The 19,483-nt window shown below is 45.3% G+C and overlaps 1 protein-coding gene across 2 annotated transcripts; it reads right to left on the bottom strand.

The window, feature by feature from the left end:
* Positions 1-45: 45 nt before the first annotated feature.
* Dctn2 (dynactin subunit 2) lies at positions 46-16,917 on the bottom strand. 2 transcript variants are annotated; one of them, XM_048360966.1, is made up of 15 exons: positions 16,743-16,917; positions 15,757-15,825; positions 9,372-9,377; positions 4,911-5,007; positions 4,644-4,705; positions 4,017-4,115; positions 3,600-3,760; positions 3,264-3,411; positions 2,909-2,974; positions 2,656-2,694; positions 2,408-2,485; positions 2,249-2,320; positions 1,910-2,012; positions 1,664-1,755; positions 46-486 (listed from the first exon to the last, which is right to left on the bottom strand). In XM_048360966.1, exons 1-15 carry the CDS (start codon positions 16,776-16,778, stop codon positions 400-402), a joined length of 1,215 nt encoding a protein of 404 aa, XP_048216923.1. In that variant the 5' UTR covers positions 16,779-16,917; the 3' UTR covers positions 46-399. The 2 variants fall into 2 exon arrangements, with proteins under 2 accessions (XP_048216923.1, XP_048216934.1); XM_048360977.1 differs by lacking the exon at positions 9,372-9,377.
* Between the last annotated feature and the right edge of the window lie 2,566 nt (positions 16,918-19,483).

Here is a 19,483-nt window from a genome sequence, read left to right as displayed (position 1 = left end):
TGTGTCTCAGTGCTGCCTCTTCCCCGGCAAAGAGCAGAGGCCACACAGAGTACAACAGCATTTAATGGTCAGAAAGTTGTACAGTATTACAGTCAGCCACAGAAACTGTTGGAGGAAAGGACCCCGTCCGCCCCTATACCAGGCAAAGCAGTATTAGAAGACGTGAGCTGGCAAGTAACTGGGCCCATGTCCTCATCCCCTGGGCCTGAGGGGAAACCATGTTTAATGTACCCCAGCTATCACCCTGTATCAGGGAGGGGTGTGAACCCCACATGCAAGAACCCTTGCCACCAGTGCCAAACGGGATAGGGCTATTATGATGAAGGGGAGACCCTATATAAGTTGTTAACAGTTCAGAAAGGCAAGGGTTACCCCCTGTTTTCCACCTCTCAAAGTTGCTCACTTTCCTAGCTTCTTCATCCGCTCATCAATGCTGGCAAAGTTCCCCTCAACTGTGGCCAGGTTTTCACGCATGGTTGTCTGTACCTACAAAGGGGTAGAAAGGTTTTAATCTGTCAGATCCTGCCTACCAGGAAAAGGACCATCTAGAAGAGATTCCCTTAGAGAAGAGGGGGCCTGGCAGGGAGGGTATGAGGAATAGATGTTTGTTGGCAGCAGTTTCCAAAGTCTGGAATACCCTGGACCTAGCTGAGGTACTACAACTTCCAGTTCTCATCCTGACTACAGAACTGCTCACCTACCAGTTTTTGTTGTTTGTGACACTGGGGATAGGACTCAGGGCCTCCTGCTTGCCAGGTAGGTGTTTTACCACTTCAGCCCATTTTTGCATCACTTATTTTCAAGGTAGGATCTTTATGTCAGACTGGCCTGCAATCCTCTTACCGATGATGGGTGTGCTCCACTGTGCTCAGCCATTATGCTTCCCGGAAACTGGAATAGCATGCACATGCCACCCCTACCAATAGTTATTAGTTAAGATGGCATGTCATGAGTTTTTTGCCCAGACTGGCCTGGAACCAAGATTCTGTGGTCTCTACTTCCTGAGGAGCTATGATTACAGGCTTGAACCATCATGCCCAGCTATTTTATGTTTTATATAATGATAGCCAAGTAAGTTTTTGTTGAAATGAGAGTTTCACTAGTTCAAACTCTTAGAAAGCCACTGTAGAGGAAAAGAATGCTATTCCAAATAGTTTGGGTTTTTTTTTCCTTTATCTTAGTGTTTGTCTCAACTTTCAATGTACCACTCAGTGCCAACCAAAAATAGTGCTTTGTACAGAATTTAGCACTTGCTATATGCAGAGCATTGATGAAGGAATGAAGGGGTAGAAAGGAAGTAGAATCATGTTGGGCCCTGGGGCTCCTGATTTCAAAATCAATTTTCTTTCCATGTCTACTCAGAAGGACCTAGATGAGAACTTCAGGGAGGGTAAAGCCATACTGAAATTAGAAGGAAAGATTTTATAAGGAAAAACGTGTACCAATGCCCAATATTTCTCCTAATGCTTGTAACGGAGTTGTAGATGAAGAAAGATGGAAAAATGGAGGTACTAAAGATCCAATAACCATGGAAAACCAGTATGGGCATTCGAACTAAGCCCCTACTACAATACTATGTTCCATCTCTCCTGTGAGATGGAGCTGGAGAACCTAGTTTGAGAATCTGGAGAAAAGTAACAGCAGATCAAAAAGAGGCACACACCTGGGTCAAGAGGGTGGTATTATCCTTGAGAGAACTAGCAATCATCTGCTGGGTGGTATCCAAGTGTGTCAGAAGCTGACCAAACTGCATGGCTACAAAAGAAGAAAGGCATGGTTGAGACAAGACTTGTGAGGCAGGAAAGGAACAAAAGGGACCCAGATTTCTGTACTGATCTTAGCCAAAAGGCTGAGAAGTGATAAGGGCCCACTTTTCAATTCTTGGCCTGTGTGGTAGCTGGCCTCATACCTTGCTCATGCAGCTGCTTGATGGTGACAAGTCTTTGCACCAGCTCAGGAAGGGTGGAGGCAATGGGGCTCCAGCGCTGGATGGTTTCATATAGCTGGTGAACCTGGAAGAACACCATAGGGCCCAATGGGATGGCTGAGGTGGCCAGTCAAGTATGCACTGATTGCTACTTCACTGGGGAAACAATCGAGTGGGAAGAAGGAAGCACTGCTTTGACTTTCTGAGCTGTCAGAGCTCATGAGCTGTTCAGGCCTGAGGATCCAGTGTGTTCTCATGCTTTAGTATTACTACTCAGAGGAAGCAGAAAAAGTATGCAGATGGGGAAGGTGTCTTCCTGACCTTGCTTTGTGTATCTGCATCCTCCACAGAGGCTTTATGCTTGGCGATCTCATTCACCTTTCCCAGAACACTCTGAAAGCAGATTGAAAGGTTGATTGGGCATCCAAGGTATTCAATATTCCAAGCTACCCAGAATTGAATTTTCACTCCGCTTAATACCTGTAGCCGAGCCTCTACTTGGTCCAAAACTGCAAGGTCCAGGGCGCTCACCTTTGCCTGCAACAGCTCTACAGTTTCCTGAGTGTATGAATTGGGGCACATGTCACCAAAGGGAAAAGATCAGACTAGGAAAAGGCCCTTCATATCTCACTAATGTATAGCTATAGATCCAAAAAGTAACTCTCCAAGTAATTCAATCCCAATAGCCCCTCTGTAATCCAATCACTCCAGTTTCCTTCCACACTCACCATAAGACAAGCTCCCTGTAGACCTGCAGAAAGGGGATTCTGGTAGGAACAGGAGGGAAGAAATTAGTGGTCTTCGTATTTCCAGAGGATTACCATCTTCTCTCTTTCTTCCTTGTCCTAGCTGGTAACCCACAGAATGATCCCAGAAACTGACCCCCCTACTGATTCCTCCCAGACTTATGTAGAATTTTGTGGGGCTTAGGATTTAGGATGTAGGATCTCAGCTCAGACCTAGTACAGGAAAGCACCTGACCTGAGCATCCTGATCACAGCGTACAGTTGCCTCCAGCTCTGTCAGGCGCTTCTCAAGTTCTGCAACCTAGGGCAAGAAAGGAGGTGAGATTTGCCACATACCTCTGTTGTTACAAAGAGAGGAATAAGATGCTGTTCTTTGCCATTCTACACCAGTTACAGGGACTCTGTCCCCTGGAACACATCCCTCGCCACAATCTTAAAATCCTAACAAAGTAGATGACAAGGAAAACATGGAGAATGAAACACTAAGACTGCAGCACCCTCTCCCCAGGTCTGACCATCCAGAGGAAGGCAGCAGAACCTTGAGGTCTTTCCCAAACTCAACCAACATTATATGCGTACTACATACGTACTTTGGCAGCTTGAGAGAACTTGTCCTGCTCAGGCCGAGAATGTAGCTCATAAGTGACAAGGTTGCTATCTGAGGGTGTCCCACTTGCAGTCTTTCCTCCTGAAATCCCTTTGCTGTTCCTGGTTGCTTCCAGCTGCAGTAGTAGGCGCCTGGGTTAGGAGACCAAATAATTCTATCATGACCTAAATGATGAGGGCCAGTCACTCCCTCTTTTGTCCCACAGTCTGCATCAGAGAACAGCTAGGCTACCATTCCCCTTAGTATTACTGGCAATAGCTGGCTAAGTCCTTCCATAGCTCCAGTTGGCAATAATTTTCCCAATAAGCAGGGCACCTACTTAGCAAGAGCTCCATCGGGGTCAGTGAGGTTGATTGCAGCATCTGGTCCCAGCAGCTTTTCCAGGTGGGAAGCAACCAGCTGTTGCTTCAGGGCTGTCAGCTGTTTAGCCAGCACTACAGGGGTCAGCTTCTCCTCACTGGCTGACTCCTTCACTGTTGTCTTGTATGGAGGTGGGCAGTGAGGGTGGCAAAAATGAATCAAGAAAAAAGGAAAGGATAGTTGTGGCTGTAAGTTACTGGAATCGTTTTTAGCACTGTAGAGTGCCCACCTAAAAGCCCTGAATATAGAAGAGTATGTATTTCCAAACCCTGGAAACCTTGGTGCCTTTATCCATTGGCTTAAGGAATCGTTCTCTTCCTGTTGGGAGCAAATCTGCTACATAAGCCTCAGCAAAGCTAGAAGAGTGTACGGTTACCTTGATTTTCTCAACTTCAGTTGTCAGCTCTTGGACCTCATGTAGCAGTCGCTGGTACTTTTGCTGAGGGGTCTCCTTCATTCCCAGACCTTCTCCAAGCTAGAGAGCAAGAAGTACAAAAGGGGGCTGGGGATATGGCCTAGTGGCAAGAGTGCTTGCCTCGTATACATGAGGCCCTGGGTTCAATTCCCCAGCACCACATATACAGAAAATGGCCAGAAGTGGCACTGTGGCTCAAGTGGCAGAGTGCTAGCCTTGAGCAAAAAAAAGCCAGGGACAGTGCTCAGGCCCTGAGTTCAAGCCCAGGACTGGCCAAAAAAAAAAAAAAAAAGTACAAAAGGTGATATAACATTTCCCATTACAGGTAGCCTCAAGATATTTTCCCCCATAAAATATTTTATCTAACACACTAGTACAGAAGAAATGGAAATGGCCAGAGGCATGAAAGCTCTCCAGAACAAACAGTGGAGGGTAGAATGTTGTCAACTATGTCCTGCTGGGCTCTGCAGGAAACTAAACGAGAGAAACTGAGAATGTGACTACACCTCTTGGTCTTCCAGCCACATGCCTACTAGACAGCATAAATCACCATCCCATTCCCATCAAAACAAAAGAAACAAAACAAACCATCTCATAATCTCCAGATTCATATCCTGTCATCTTGGTTTTTCCAATACGATCTGAGAAATCTGCCAAGACAAGAAGATGGCACTTGAGGGCCTGATCTAGGTCACAGCAGTCATAGGCTCAAGTGACTGAGGGCTTCCGCCAGAAGCTCCACAAGGGACCCAAGGGACCCCTTCCCCAGAGCAAAAGTCACTAAGACCTGAGGACAGGAAGCCAGTTTTCATTGCACTTCAGGATCACACTATCCAACTTCCAACCCAGTCTTACCAAGACCCTTTGTCCCCACTCTCTTGTCCTTGAACTTGTCATAGGCAGCGTTGGGATTGACAATAATGTGCTCCACACTTGTGCTTGTCAACTCCTCCTGCAGGAGTAAGTAGTTCAGGTCAAGGGCACACTCATTCCTATCCCTAGCATTTCCAATATCCCACAAATCCCCTAAAACGACTAGAAAACTGGGCTCTACTTTTCCAAGAGGAAAGGCAGCTTCATTCCAAGATGTCAACCCAGGCTCAACCTAGGAAATAGAAACTTCCTAGTAAATTTGGAGCCTTGGTTGTATAAATATTAACACCTTAATTCAGCTGAGAACAGTGGCAGCTACCCTCCCTCCCCACCCACTCTGTACATAAGCCTCCCCTCCCCCATCCCAGTGATCTGGCACACACCATGCACTCAAGGCAAGAATTCAACCTGACCTCTCCTAACCTCCCCCTCCCAAAAGAACATCTCCTTGCCAGATGGGCAGTCCATTTTAAAGCTGACCACTTTTCCTTGCTGGAGGACAGAAGGCAGCAAGGCCAATAACTCAAAGTGTGAACAGTAAAAATTTAAACCTGTGTAAGGTAAGATACTAGCTCTTAGATATAAAAGGAGGGCTGGCAGGGGCCTGACTAAAAGCCTCGTTTTCAGGCTGCTGTGGGGTCAGCCAGTTCAGGCATAGGGGAAAAGGGCAAGGGCTCACTGAACCATCTTCCTAAGGGACACTTTTAATAAATATAAACAATAGCTGTTTGTCAGGAATACCTTGGCAGAGGCCACAAGTAAGTCTTGAAATAGGGCACCTCTTCACAGAGAAGCATGGCATGGGCTCTTTCTCCCTGAACTCTTGGCTAAACCCAGTACTGTGTCATAGTAGGGGACACAGAAGAGAGAGTAAAAGAGAAAGTACCATGGAAACTAAAGTATTGGCTCTCTCCTTACTAGGCACCAATTTGTCCTTCAAATTCCAGTAATTATAAAATCACATTCCTCCTCCAACTGTCAGAATTCCTGAGAGCTCCCCCTGGGTTGCTGAAGGAAGGGGTAAGAGGGCTAACAGGGCCGTTCTGGTAGGGGTAACACCTTCTTTCACAGAAGGCAAGGGGAGTCTACTTTCCATCCAGGAAAATGGTTCTCCAACCCTGGCTGCACATTAGAATTGCTTAGAAATTATTTTTTGAAGAAAGATCTGAGTCCACCTTTTAGGTGCTGACTTAATCGTCCTAGGCTGAGGCCAACTACCAGGCAATTCTAATCTGCACCAGGAAGAATCTCTGCCTGTGTGTGGTATGTGGGAAGTAGGGAGGGGAAATAGAACATAGAGAGTTTCTATCCTTCTCCTCTGCTATTAGTCAGAGAGGGAAACTAAGTGTGGGTGGCAAGCCTAAAGATAAGCAGGGAGAAGGGTAAGGAGAAAGTATCAACTTGGATCTCCATGAAGGAGGACTTCAGGAACTGCTAGGCAGAGAGGCTGTAGAGCAAGGAAAAACGAAGTGGCTCAATGTTCCATATGTAAGTCCTGGGGGAAGAGACATTTGCATCCCAAATGTCCCTTTAACCTCTGAAGTGCTATGGCCAGAGCATCAACTGGTTAACTAGCTGCAAGGTCTTTAGTCTCTATTAACTGAGGAGGGGAAGTGGTTCTGTGGCTCAAATTGTAGAGTGCTAGCCTTGAGCACAAAAAGGCTCAAGGACAGTGCCCAGGCTCTGAGTCAAGGCCCACAACCAACAAAGCAAAAACAAATAAACAAAAAACATGCCTCGGCTGGGAATATGGCCTAGTGGCAAGAGTGCTTGCCTCGTATACATGAGGCCCTGGGTTCGATTCCTCAGCACCACATATACAGAAAATGGCCAGAAGTGGCGCTGTGGCTCAAGTGGCAGAATGCTAGCCTTGAGCAAAAAAGAAGCCAGGGACAGTGCTCAGGCCCTGAGTTCACAGCCTAGGACTGGCCAAAAAAAAACAAACAAAACAAAACATGCCTCAATATGGCCTAGTGGTAAAGTGCTCGTCTCGTATACATGAAGCCCTGGGTTCGATTCCTCAGCACCACATATAATGAAAAAGCCGGAAGTGGCGCTGTGGCTCAAGTGGCAGAGTGCTAGCCTTGACCAAAAAGAAGCCAGGGACAGTGCTCAGACCCTGAGTTCAAGCCCCAGGACTGGCAAAAAAAAAAACAAAACCAAACACAAAAAAACTGAGGAGGACTCAGGCTCAGGCGAGAAAATTACCTTCTCTTTAAGTTGACCTTTAAGAATATGCTACTTCTCCCTATGAAAGCCCCACCCAAGGCCAATGGGGTAGAAATCCTTTCTATAGCCACGCCTAAGCCTCTAATACCAGCACTTCATAAGTAGAAGTAGGAGGAACAGGAGTTCGAGGCCAATCTGGGCTACAGAATGAGACTATCTAAAAAATAATAAATAAATAGAATTAGCTTTGTATCTATGGATAATGCCAATAAGCCTAGCTACTTAAGAGGCTGAGATCCGAAGATTATGGCTTAAGATCAGCCCAAGCAGACCCATGAGACACTTTGTCAACCAACAGTTAGCTGAGTGTACTGATATGAACCTACCACCCCAGCTATGTGGGAGTTCGAGATTGGGAGGATCAGTTCCAGGCCAGCCTTGGGGGGAGTGGGGAAATATGAGTCTTCATCTCAATGAAAAAAACTGAATATGGTAGTATACATGTATCATCCCAGCTATAAGAAGTATAAAATAGATTGTCCAGCCTCTTGCTAGGGCAAAAGTCAAGACCTTATCTCAAAATAACCAGTGCAAAAGGAAGGGAGGACTGGAGGCATGACTCAATGTCAGAGCACCTACGGAGTAAGTGTAAGGCTCTGAGTTCAAAGCCTAGTATTCCCCTCTCCCCAAAACTCCGATTTTTATATGTTTATTTAGCTACATATTTATTTTGTAGTATTTAAGATTGAACTCAGGGTCTGTGGTATTTGGTAGGCAAGTGTTCTATCATTTGAGCCATGTTCCCAATCTAGAAATCCTAACCAAAAAAAAAAAAAAAAAAAAAGATCCCCTTAAAGCCAGAGGCTGGTGGTTCATGCCTGTAATCCTAGCTACTCAGGAGACTGAGATCTAAGGGTCATGGTGTGAGGCTAGCCCAGGCAGGAAAGTCTATGAGACTTTTATCTCCAATTAACCAACAAAAAAGCCAGAAGTGGACTTGTTGTTCAATTGGTAGAGTACTAGCTATAATCACAAAAGCTCAAGTAAAAGCCCAGGCCCTGAATTCAAACCCCAGGACTGGCACAAGGAAAACAAAATCCTTTTAAAAAAGGAATGGGCCAGGTGCTGGTAGCTCATGCCTGTGATCCTACCTACTCAGGAGGCTGAGATCTGAGGATCATGGTTCAAAGCCAGCCTGGGCAGGAAGTCCATTAGATTCTTATTTCCAATTAATCACCAGAATACCAGAAGTGGACCTGTGGCTCAAAGTGGTAGAGCTCTAGTCTTGAGCAAAAAATCTCAGGGAGAGCGCCCAGGCCCTGAGTTCAAGCCCCATGACCACCACCACCACCATCACACACACACACAAAAAAGGTGCAATGGAGGGCTAGGTATGACTTTGTTAAGCCAGAATAACAAGTGTAAGGCCCTGAGTTCAACTCCAGTATTGGAAGGGAAAAAAAAAAAAACATCAATTGGGGCTAGAGTAGTTCAAGTGGTAGAGTGCCTGCTTAGTTAAGTACAAGGCCCTGAGTTAAACCCCAGTATCACCACAAGGAATGAAGGAAGGAAGGGAATAAGGAAGGAAGGAGAGAGGGAAGGTGGGAGGAGGAAGGAGGGAGGGAGGGAGGGAGAGAGGAAAGGAGGGGGAGAGTGAGGGAAGGAAGGAAGAGGGGTTAGGGAAGTTGCTCAATAGTAGAGCACTGGCCTAGCATGCTCAAAACTTAGACCTCTAGAACCACGCTACCCCGCCCCCCCAAAAAAAAACCCTTCCTTATCGTGGGTGGGTGCTATGCAGATGAGAACTTACTTTCTTATGTTCCTTAATAGAAAAAGAAGGAATAAAAAAATGGGTCAACACACAGAAGGTAAAGCTGAGCCTCTGAACTGTCAGGAATGGATAGTATTTTCACTCCTCTGTTTCCTGCTGTAGGAGCATGACCTGGCCAGGAGGGCTGCCGATGGTGGCATCCTCTTGAGCCTTCCTGAGGCTGTGGCCCTGGGGACACAGGTGAGCGGCATGTGTTGGTCCTCCAGCAGCATCTACTCCAACAATGTCTCCAAAATCTGGGGCATGGGCTGGGAGAAGTGTCATATAGTGATTTGTGAGACAGGAAAAGATTGTCAGCTGGGTGTGGGACTGACTAGGAAAATGAAAGATTTAGTAGAGACAGAAGGACAAGGAGCAGGGAGGGACAAGAGAGAGGGACAAAGAAACAACTGCCCATCACAGAATACCCCGTTACAAAGCAGAAGAAAGGTCAGGCTTCTTACCAGCTCCTTGTGGTTTCCCCAGAGGTGAGAGAGTCAAGAGTTAAAAGCAAAGGGAATAGGGAAATGGGAATGAGGGAGGGGGAAAAAAAAGACAAAATTGTTATTAGCATTTTGTCACATGCACTACATGACAGTCTTCAAACACACTGCACCACAGGGTCCCAGGGGAGCCTAGTAAAATATAGGGGCCGAAAAACTTTAGCAGGGGCCATCAGATGCTCCAAGAGAACGACTATGAGACCCTTTCCTTTCTGGTGGTGAGGATGTCATGAAGCTTTGCCATTAACAAAAGCAATTTAGAATCACCTAAGAACTAGGAGTTAGATGTTACAAGCTGGTGGCATGGAACAGGAAAGTGTGAGAGAAAGCTAAGGTGGGAGGGAAGCTGTAGTAATGGCAGAGTATGAAGCAGAGGATGTGGAGATCTGAGAACCTGTAGCTGATCGAGAACTCATAATCCTCAAGGGAGTTTCTAGTCATGGCCTAAATCTTCCTACTTCTAGGTTTTTCTAGTGAAAATTGGATACCTAAGATGGCAAAATTAAGTCACTATGAAGATTTTTCTCTGAGTGGTCTCATATGACTTTAAGTTAGGCCAAATAAGTGTCAGGTAATAATGGTGAGTTTAGATAAAGTAGCAAGTTGCAGCCTTACTCTTTATTTCCTGCTATTAGAAGAGAGGGAGGAAAAATCCTGATCCCTCAAGTAGCCTGGTGCATTTGTACCCACCCTGGGTAACTCACCCTGGAGCTCTGAGTAATAGAGTGATTCTACCATAAGGCACTAGCACAAAGGGCCCAGGGGACACTGAGATCCACAGGTTCCAGCCTATGTGCAAAAGATTTCTTCAGTCCCCCAAGTTCCACACAAGCTGGAGGACAGACATGGGAAAAAGTGAGTGTATTTCAAATTGGTCTTATTTTAGTCCATGTCAGAGTTAAGGCTCTTATATTCAGGCAAGATTAGACTGTTTTTCCAGAAACTCTGCTGATGGCTAGATGGAAGGGTCAAGGACTGATGTTAATTAGATGTATATGACAACCCATGGTGGAGAAAAAACTAGTGCTTCTACTTTAAGATTTCAGCTAGATTACTCCTGACAATCAACTTTTTCATTTCCTGGCCAATTTCAAGATCCAGTCCAGCTAAGGCTTCACTTTTAGCCCAGAGTAAGTTGGCTCTCCAGGTCCTGTGGTCTAGCCTAGGATGTCTCTTGTACAATGGGCATAAGCACTCATGGGTGCACACATGCAAACACACAAGAGAAGCACAGATAGCTTTCTTTAACTGGTCTCACTGAGATAAAACTAGCATGGGAGAAACTCATCAGTGGGACAATGGGCATAAACTAAATTCAAACCAGTAGGAATGGGCAAAATGGAAAGGTTAAAAAAAAATCAAAGAAAAAGGAAAGTAGTATATTTGTTTGCAAATAGTATATACACCACTTCCAGGTATGTCCTCTAAGAGGACTGAGGAAGGGTGATGAGATTTAAAGCATAATTCCTGTACTGTGTAAGAGTAATAGTCACTACGGAGGTATATCACAGCTCCTGTCTGGAAGATTCCAAGTGTACTGATCCCGAGTCCCAGTTACGTGACCCCTGATTCCCAGTGCCTCACTAATGGGCTCCAAGACTCCCTAGGGCTGTTTGACTAAGTGGTTATGCCTCAAAGGTCAAGACCTGAGGTTCTAATCAGACAGGGAAGGTGGTCACTGCATTCTATAGGCCTGTTCAGGCTCCACACCAACACTGCAGCCAGGGGACTTCAGAACCATGATGACAAGGAAGATGGAGAAAGCTGTAAAATAAAACTGTCCAGGATGGAGCAACATAATGCTGATCATTTATTCACTTCTACAGAAGTGCAGACACAGACTAATAAGCACAAATAACACAATTTTATCTTAAAAATGGAGAACAGCTACCTTCTTCCCCTTTACTTTTCTCTAAAGTACTAAAATGAGCTTGTTTCCAGGGATAACTAAGAAGAAGATTTGTTTTCTAACTCTTTGTTCTCTTCCTGTTTAAAACAATTCAAATCAATTCCACAAAAATCTCTTTAATTATAGTCCCCTTTCCAAATCTAGCCCCTAAATGCCTCATGTTTAAGAGTATTCATAGCCTCCATGTTTCTAGTCCCTCCTCCACTGGACAGTTTTACTCTGCAGACTTCATAAGGGGAAGAGACGATGATTTGTGGATCATAGTAGTGTTTTTAAATCTTGATTAATGACCTTTAAATGTAAGGCCAGCAGGCCCCTCAGTGGCCCAGCTAGAGACTCATTAGAATTTAAAATGATTAGCTACAACACTTGCACAGTGGCTGAGCATTGCATGCGAAATAGCAGATGAACAAAAACATGCAGAGAAGAAGCATTGAATGGTCTTACTTGTGCAAACTAGTGTCCAGGCAAGGTGGTGAGGAGGGAGGATGGGGGAAGCATTAGGAAAAACTCGTGTAAGTTCAAGAGTGCCAACAGTCAATGAACACAATCAAGCATACACTAAGACATTCTAAACTGTAGGAAAGAGAACCTACTGTTTCTCATCTCAGGCTGGGGGTGTCTATCTGGCTTTGTCAGGGCCCCACCGAACTATGGCTAAGGAAATCCCCCCCTTTTACACAGCATTGGGAATAGTTATGCCATACAGGAAGACTAGCTCATGTTTCTAGTGAGGCTTTAATTTACTTCTCTTGCTGAAGCAGCTCAAAAGAGCCAAACATAGAATGCCTCACTGGCCCAAGGCAAGCTGTACACACAGGGGAGGACATTTCATTTGGAAACTAACTTTCTTAACAAGACAATTTTAAGAAAATTCTACATGGGAGAGTCTGAAATGGCAGAGATCTTCCTAGATTGAGGAGAAAACAGCTGCTAGCCTGTGTATCTGACTCAATCCTGTTTTAAGTTTTCTTCTTGATATAATTACTACTTGTTCATCTGCTTGGTGTTTTGTTTGTTTTTTTGCAGTATGGGGGTTTGAACTTGGAGGCCTTGTGCTTGCTAAGCAGGCACTATACCACTTGAGTCACACCTCCACCCCTTTCTGCTTTATTTTTTCAGTTACTGTCTCACTTTTGCATGGGCCAGCCTCATATCATAATCCTCCTGCTTGTTCCTCGTGCATAGCTGGGATCATAAACATACATTATGCCATCCAGCTCCTCCATTATGATGGAATATAGCTAGCTTTCTGCCCAAGCTGGTCTTAAACAATGATCCTTCTAATCTATGTCTTCTAAGTAGCTAGGATTACAGGTGTGCACTACCACATTCAAACCCTAAAAACTGTTTAAAAGGATAGGAGGAAATTAGGATCATCTGTAGTAAAGAAATCATTCACAGGATACTCTCCTGCCCTATCCTTCCCACTATGGGAATCCTAAGACTTTTATGTTTAAGTTAAACTAGCAGTTAAAGTCTTTGAGGGCATTACTTTGTCTAGAATCAATTTTTTTTTTACACAGTGGAAAAATCAAAGGAAGGAGGCTAATGGGCCCTACTTGACATTTCTTTAAATTAAAAATTTAGGGACCTTCCAGAAGTCATATACTGATTGTCTCACCGAAGTGAACTGGGTGGTGACAGGCAGCAGTGGAAGAATAATTCACTATATAGCCTGGTATTTTTTGCTTATTTCCTGTACATGTAGTACTTATTTAACAAAAACTAATAAAGTTAAGGTTGAAAATATTCTGGAGACTAAGGTAGAGAAAGCTGTTGCCAAGCTTTAAGGTGAGGCTAATAACTTCACAGTTAAGTTACAAGAGTCTAACACACACTGTCACCTATGACAGGACTTGGGCAGTAGGTGAGGAGACAAGCTCCTGGAGACAATCCAGGCCTCATGGACACGGTGTTTCTGTGTTGGCTAAGCACACAACTCAGTACTCTTCAAGCTGCATGTCTACATCAGTAGCAGCAGCAGAACCATTAATCAGCTGACTTCCTGAAAGCTACCCTCTGAAGGCCCAGAGGGACAGAGACATTAGCTGATGTCAGGAAACATAGCTGCCCTCAGGATTTCTGAGGCAGCTGAAGGTCTTCCAACACCACTCATTGTTCCCTATGGACAACTAGATGAGCCTCAGTAATGGGGGAAAAGTCAACTCCCTCTGCATTTACCATCTAGTTCCCATGTATATATACTAGTATATAGTATACTAATATACTATACTAGTATCCTGAGCAAGGTACTGCAGGGAATATATTCTCAGGGTGTCCTCTCCCCATCAGTCACCCTACTAGTTGCTTCTAAAAAGGGTAGCTCAGGCTCAGTGGGGTAAAATAAAACAGCTCATGAAAGCTACACATTCAGGTTCTTCAGGATCTACAATGGACACCTTCTTTTTACTCAGAGCTATCTCACTACCTTAGTAGTTGTAGAAAACTCAAATGAGAGCTATCTACCTATTTTTTTGTTGTTGTTTGGGAAGGAGGCTGCTGTGATATTACCCATTTGTACCAGCCAGTGGCAAAGGGATCGAGTTCTATTCATTATCACCCTCATGAAAAATTGTTATTTTATTTTTTGCCAGTCCTGGGGCTTGAACTCAGGGGCTGAGCACTGTCCCTGGCTTCTTTTTGCTCAAGGCTAGCACTGCACCTCTTGAGCCACAGCACCACTTCTGGCCTTTTCTGTTTATGTGGTGTTGAGGAATCGAACCCAGGGCTTCATGCATGCAAGGCAAGCACTCTACTGCTTAGCTACATTCCAAGTCCAGGGCTTGTTATTTTATAAGCAGAGGCCATGGTGTCAATTGACCAGTCTCTGAATTGTGGTAATACAGTGAATTCCTCACCTTATTTATATACTCCTACCTCACGAGAACAGAGGCACCTAAGATAACTCTTGGAGTGATAGGTGAGTACGAGGGTCCTTGGGCAATGATAGCATCTGCATTATCTCCAGATATTCAAGCTTGGAGGACAGACTAACATGCCAGCAAGTACAGAAGCCACAAGGAACACACCACTGAGAGAAGGCACAGAGAAAGTGTTGCCCACGATGTAAGAAGCACTTCCACATGGGAGAATCAAATAAGGAGTGAGTACACCAAGCCATACATTTTAAAGCCAGCAGCCAACATTCCTTAGAACTAACCAGCCCCACAGATATGGCCACAGGACTTGCAGACACACTTACTGGGCCTGCATACTGAGAATGTGCCCATGACTTTTGGTCACACTTAAACTGAGATCTCACAGCATCAAAGTGATCGCAGCCTAGCTTTATTTAGAAATAAGAAAACCAAACATTTCTTATAATATATACTGATAGATCTTTGACTATACTGGCACTTTCATAAAGTTGTTATAATGTCTTTTTATTTTTTTAACTCTTTTCTTAGTAGCATTACCTGTATATATCCTCTCTCTTCCCTGTTTCCTAAATATATCCTATTCCTCTCATTAGTCGAGGGCTCCTTGAGAACAAGAACATATCTTCTTTTGTACTAGATAAAAATTAAGGACAGAATGAACCTACTCAATTCTCCTCATGGTTCAAGTCTGTTCATAGGGCAGGAGCATGGTTCAAGTGGTGAAGTGACTGCCTGCTAAGCATTAGGCCCTAAGTTCAAATCTCAGTAACAACAACAACAACAAAAAAACAAACCCCCAGCTGGGTGTTTGGTTCAAATGACAGAGCCCCTGCCTAACAAGCACAAAGCTCTAAGTTCAAACCCAACCCAGTACTGCAAAAAATAAATAAATAAAAGAAAGAAAAAGAACATCCACAGTGAATCACAATGAATTCCTTCCTTCTCAAAGTTCCTGGATTTCAAAGTGCTAACATGATCTCTCCTGTGCTGATATGAAAGCTTCATGTTTGTCTTCAGATTTGGCTTAATCTGATTTGGTTTAACCTTTTCTTTCTAAAGTCTCCAAGTCATTTTCTTACTTCTTGCCTAATGGATACTAGTCATATGACAAAGTATCTCCATATTTTCAAATTTTGTTTCTAATAGGATACTAGTGAACATGTATTGTGTAAAATATTTTCTAAAATAAAAGGCCTATTTTTTCGCAATGCATTACTGTTGTTCAAATTTTATGACTCAATGCCATGGATTAGAACCTAGGGGTCTAAGTCACTACTCCCATATGAAATTGTTTTGAGCTGTTTCATTTCACTTAAAAGGTCCAAGAATCAGGGCTTTGCAAACAAGTCTTGTTGTTGTAATTCCACTGACCTGACCCTTTCCTAGCATTGCTCATTGGTGGCTGCAAACCCTTTACAAGCTCTGTAACCTATATACTACCCCGGCTTAGGCTGGCATGCCCACTTATTGCTGTGGCTCTCTGGAATAGGGAACCATCTATCAGGGGGAGGGAGGTCAAAGTCCAGAGGCATCCTGAGGCAGCACATAGTCTTACCGCATCAAACTCCGCTTGATCATCCTCAGGTAGGTCGCTGGTTTCATAAACATCTGGCTCGTTCCTGGCCTGCAGGTAGAATCAGTGAGCACCCATCCTTACTACCTGGCATGCACCAACACCCCTTATCCCACTCTATTTGCAGAAGCTAACAGAAAAGCCAGGCTGGGATACCAGGACTCTGATTCTTCTCCACCTGCCCTGAGAACAGCAGGTCAGTTCCCAGGTCTCAGTGAAGTGGGGATGACAGTAGGTACAAACTGAAACCTGATGGTAAAAGGTGAGTGTGATAACAAAAATGTTACCCTAAACCTTGAAGGGATAGGTCTTGGTAATAATTTTGTCAGAGGTAGGTGAAGGCTCCTCAAATTATGTGCCCTGTCACTACTCCCCTGGTTCAAGGGTTGAGAGTGACTCAGGACCTTAGTTCCCAAGGTCCTGGCCCCCAAGCCCCATCTGAGAAAAAGCCAAGCAGCACACAAAAGGACCCCAGGGCCAACTTGTGCAAGGGGCTGGGGGGAGAAGAGCAGACACGGGCTCCCCTAAAGGACACAGTTCCCCCATTGGCGCAACAAGGATTCTGCAACAGTAGCCTCTTCCTTGGCAGGATGAAGGCCATCACGAAGTGGCCTGGTATATCTAGGGCAGGGATGGGAAGCCCCGGTGGGGAGAGGTGGGACGGTAGGGTCGGTGTTGTCACGGATGGCAGAAACAGTCGGGCACCCGGAGACCATTGGTTTCTAGGCCAGGAAACCGGCGACTGCCGGAAAGGGGGCCTGGTGCGCGGTCGCACGGCCCGGCCCAGCCCAGTCGGGTCAGTGGAGTCCGGAAGGTGCGGCCGCCGGTTGGAGAGCGGGCGGAGCGGCGGGAACCCTTGGGGCGGAGGAGGGGCTGCAGGCAAGAGAGGTCGTGGGTTGGTTTCTGTTGGGGGTCCTTAGGAGGTCGGGGGCGCGGCCCTGGGGAGCCAGGGCCGGCCCTGTACTCACAATGCCGGGAAGGTCGGCGTATTTAGGATCCGCCATGGCGGCGGCGAGGCGGGGCTGGGGGGGTCGGGGCTTCGGTGGAGCCGGGGCTGGTGGAATCGGGTAGGGGAGAGGCTGGGTCCGGGTCCCCAGCTAAGGCGGCGGCAAAGGGAGCGGCGGAGGTGAAGGAAGTCTCGCGACAGGAGTAGCATAGCAGAGAGGATAAAGCAAAACTCGCGAGAACATCTCGCTACCACACTCGGGAGAAGCTAAGATTGGCAAGAGCTAGGCCTGGGAATGAGGTAATGGCGAGAAACGCCGCCTAGGATTGTGGGACTCGTAGTCCTGGTCCTCTGGAGCTTGGGCGGGGCATAATATTGCACTTCAGGGAGCTCTTTTATACAAGGTTTTGTTTTTTTTTTCTTTTTCTTTTTTCCACATCAAGTTTGTGAAAGAACTTTAATAATTCCTGTTTTGGACTTCCAGGAATTGATTAGATAAAACTGCACAGCTAGTTATGTTGTAACACAGCCAGAGCTTCAGAAACAGTAACAGTAGGATTTTGTATTTATTTGGAATGGAAAAGTGAATGTGTCGGGCTGGGAATGTGGCTCAGTGGTAGCGTGCTTGCCTAGTATGCATGAAGCCCTGGATTCGATTCCTCAGCACCACATAAACAGAAAAAGCCAGAAGTGGCGCTATGGCTCAAGTGGTAAAGTGCTAACCTTGAGTGAAACTAAGCTCAGGAACAGTCAGTGCCCAGGCCCTGAGTTCAAAGCCTAGGACTGACACACACACAACTGAAGCTGTCTTGTCAAGTTAGGGTGTCATAAATTACTGTGCACCTAGTTAAATTCAGATTTCAAGCCAACAACTAATAACAGTTATTTTTTGGCTTTTTTGTTTTTGTTGTGGTTTGATTTTGTATCATCATGTCTGGTACCACACATGGAACGTACTAACACATAAAATAATTCTTCCTTATCTGAAATTCAAACTTACCTGGGTATACTATTTTTAGTATTTTTGTTTTCAAAATGCTATCTTAAGTTCTTAAAAGGAAAAGTAACATTCCTACACTCCTCATCAGGTTACTAATAACTCCCACACTTGAATCTCACAGTTCAATAAAATTAAAACAACACACCATTTTAAGGGACATAGTATAGTTACCATTTTATTTTACCAAGTAAGTACATTACAAATAGGAAATCTACTATGTACTACTGCCATCATTACTTGGCAGAAAAGTACAAAAGACATAGCCTCAGAATGAAAGAGTTTACTGATAATCAACCCAGCTTTAAGGAAAAACTTACTACATTGTTCTTTTCGGGGTAGGGACACACCCACTGATCCTTTGTCTCTGACCTGGAGTCTGCATGGTTTGGCATTTTCAAACTCCTTCTCTAAAGAAGCCACCTTGGAGCCTCTGGGAGCTGAATGTCGGGATAGTTACTGAGTGTGCAATATTCTGCAACCCTTAGAAATAGTGCCAAACCAAGTGACTGGAGAATTTCTGATTTTGGAACTCATTGTTGTTCTCCTGGCTTCTCCCCAAGCCTCTACCTCAATCTCCATCATCCTACTGCCTTTGCATCTAGTTTATTCTGCTGGACTCTTTCTCAAGTTTTGTGGGAATTCAATATGTGTTAGAGGGGTAGGCACACCAAGAAAGTCTGCTTAGATAACGTCTGGCTGGTTAGGTCTTGTCTGACCAGGTCATCATCTTTGCATCCTTGTCCCATAGAGTCTAAGTGACCTCAAATAGCAGACAACTTCTGGTTATGGGCAGAACCTGGATCCCCTCCTCCCTTCTCCCATCACCTGCCCCTCCCCTTGGCCTAGACATCAATTCCTGCAGTCCAATCTGTGCTGGCCAGCAGAGAGCTGTGATGTGGAGAAAAATCAATTTGGCTAGCTTCTCGGTGGTTCTGCCCAGGGGCTGCAGTATTAGTCTGACCCAAGGGGAAGGAGGACAATTCCTTATACTAGGCTTGGCTTGTTTTTATTTTACTTTATTTTATTGCTAGGGAAGTGGGAGAAGCAGAGAAGAAAGGCATGAAAAAGTGTCGGGACTCTATCCAAGGATAACTGAGACAGGACACATCCTCACTTAGATGCCAAAGCCTGCTTGAGACTCAAATGCTGGTGGCTTGTTCTAGAGGCTTACCAAATAGTCTCTGGCCTTGCCCCCTTGCTACGTTTGGACTCTTTCTCTTGCAAACGTTACTACTGGCCAGTTTCCATTCTAGTCCCAAATGAAGCAAAAATGAGAACCCGATCTGCTTCTCAGTGTTGACCAATGTCTAGAACGGGAGTTTGTCGGCCCCTAAACTAGAGACCTGGCTTGTAAGAACTGAGAAGCACCTTTGGAGGTACAAGGAGACGGACATAGACGGAGCCTCTGACACTACTTCCTAACAATAGAACTTGGTCACTATTTCCATAGGGGTGCAGCTGCCCTTGAAGGCAAATTGGGGCTTCTGAGAGTATGGGTTTGGGCTGGTGGGGTGAAGGGGGAATGAACAGTGTGCTCCCAATTTGGAGAGAAGGTTGTGTTGGGGGTATGGGATGTCCTGGAATGAGTGAAGGGAATGGGAACCCTGTTGACCCTCTTCCCCAGGCAGGCACCAAACTCGTGGCACAGTTCCCTCATCCCATGTAGGAGGTGGAGTCTGAGATGAGGTGTGGGGGTAGGATGCTGTGAACGAGTTGGGTGCTGAAAGGGTGAGAGCAAGGTTACCTCAGAGCATTAGGGGTGA

Source organism: Perognathus longimembris, chromosome 1 (genome assembly GCF_023159225.1).
Source record: "Perognathus longimembris pacificus isolate PPM17 chromosome 1, ASM2315922v1, whole genome shotgun sequence".
NCBI lineage: Eukaryota > Metazoa > Chordata > Mammalia > Rodentia > Heteromyidae > Perognathus > Perognathus longimembris.
This window is presented reverse-complemented; position numbering and strand designations above follow the sequence as displayed.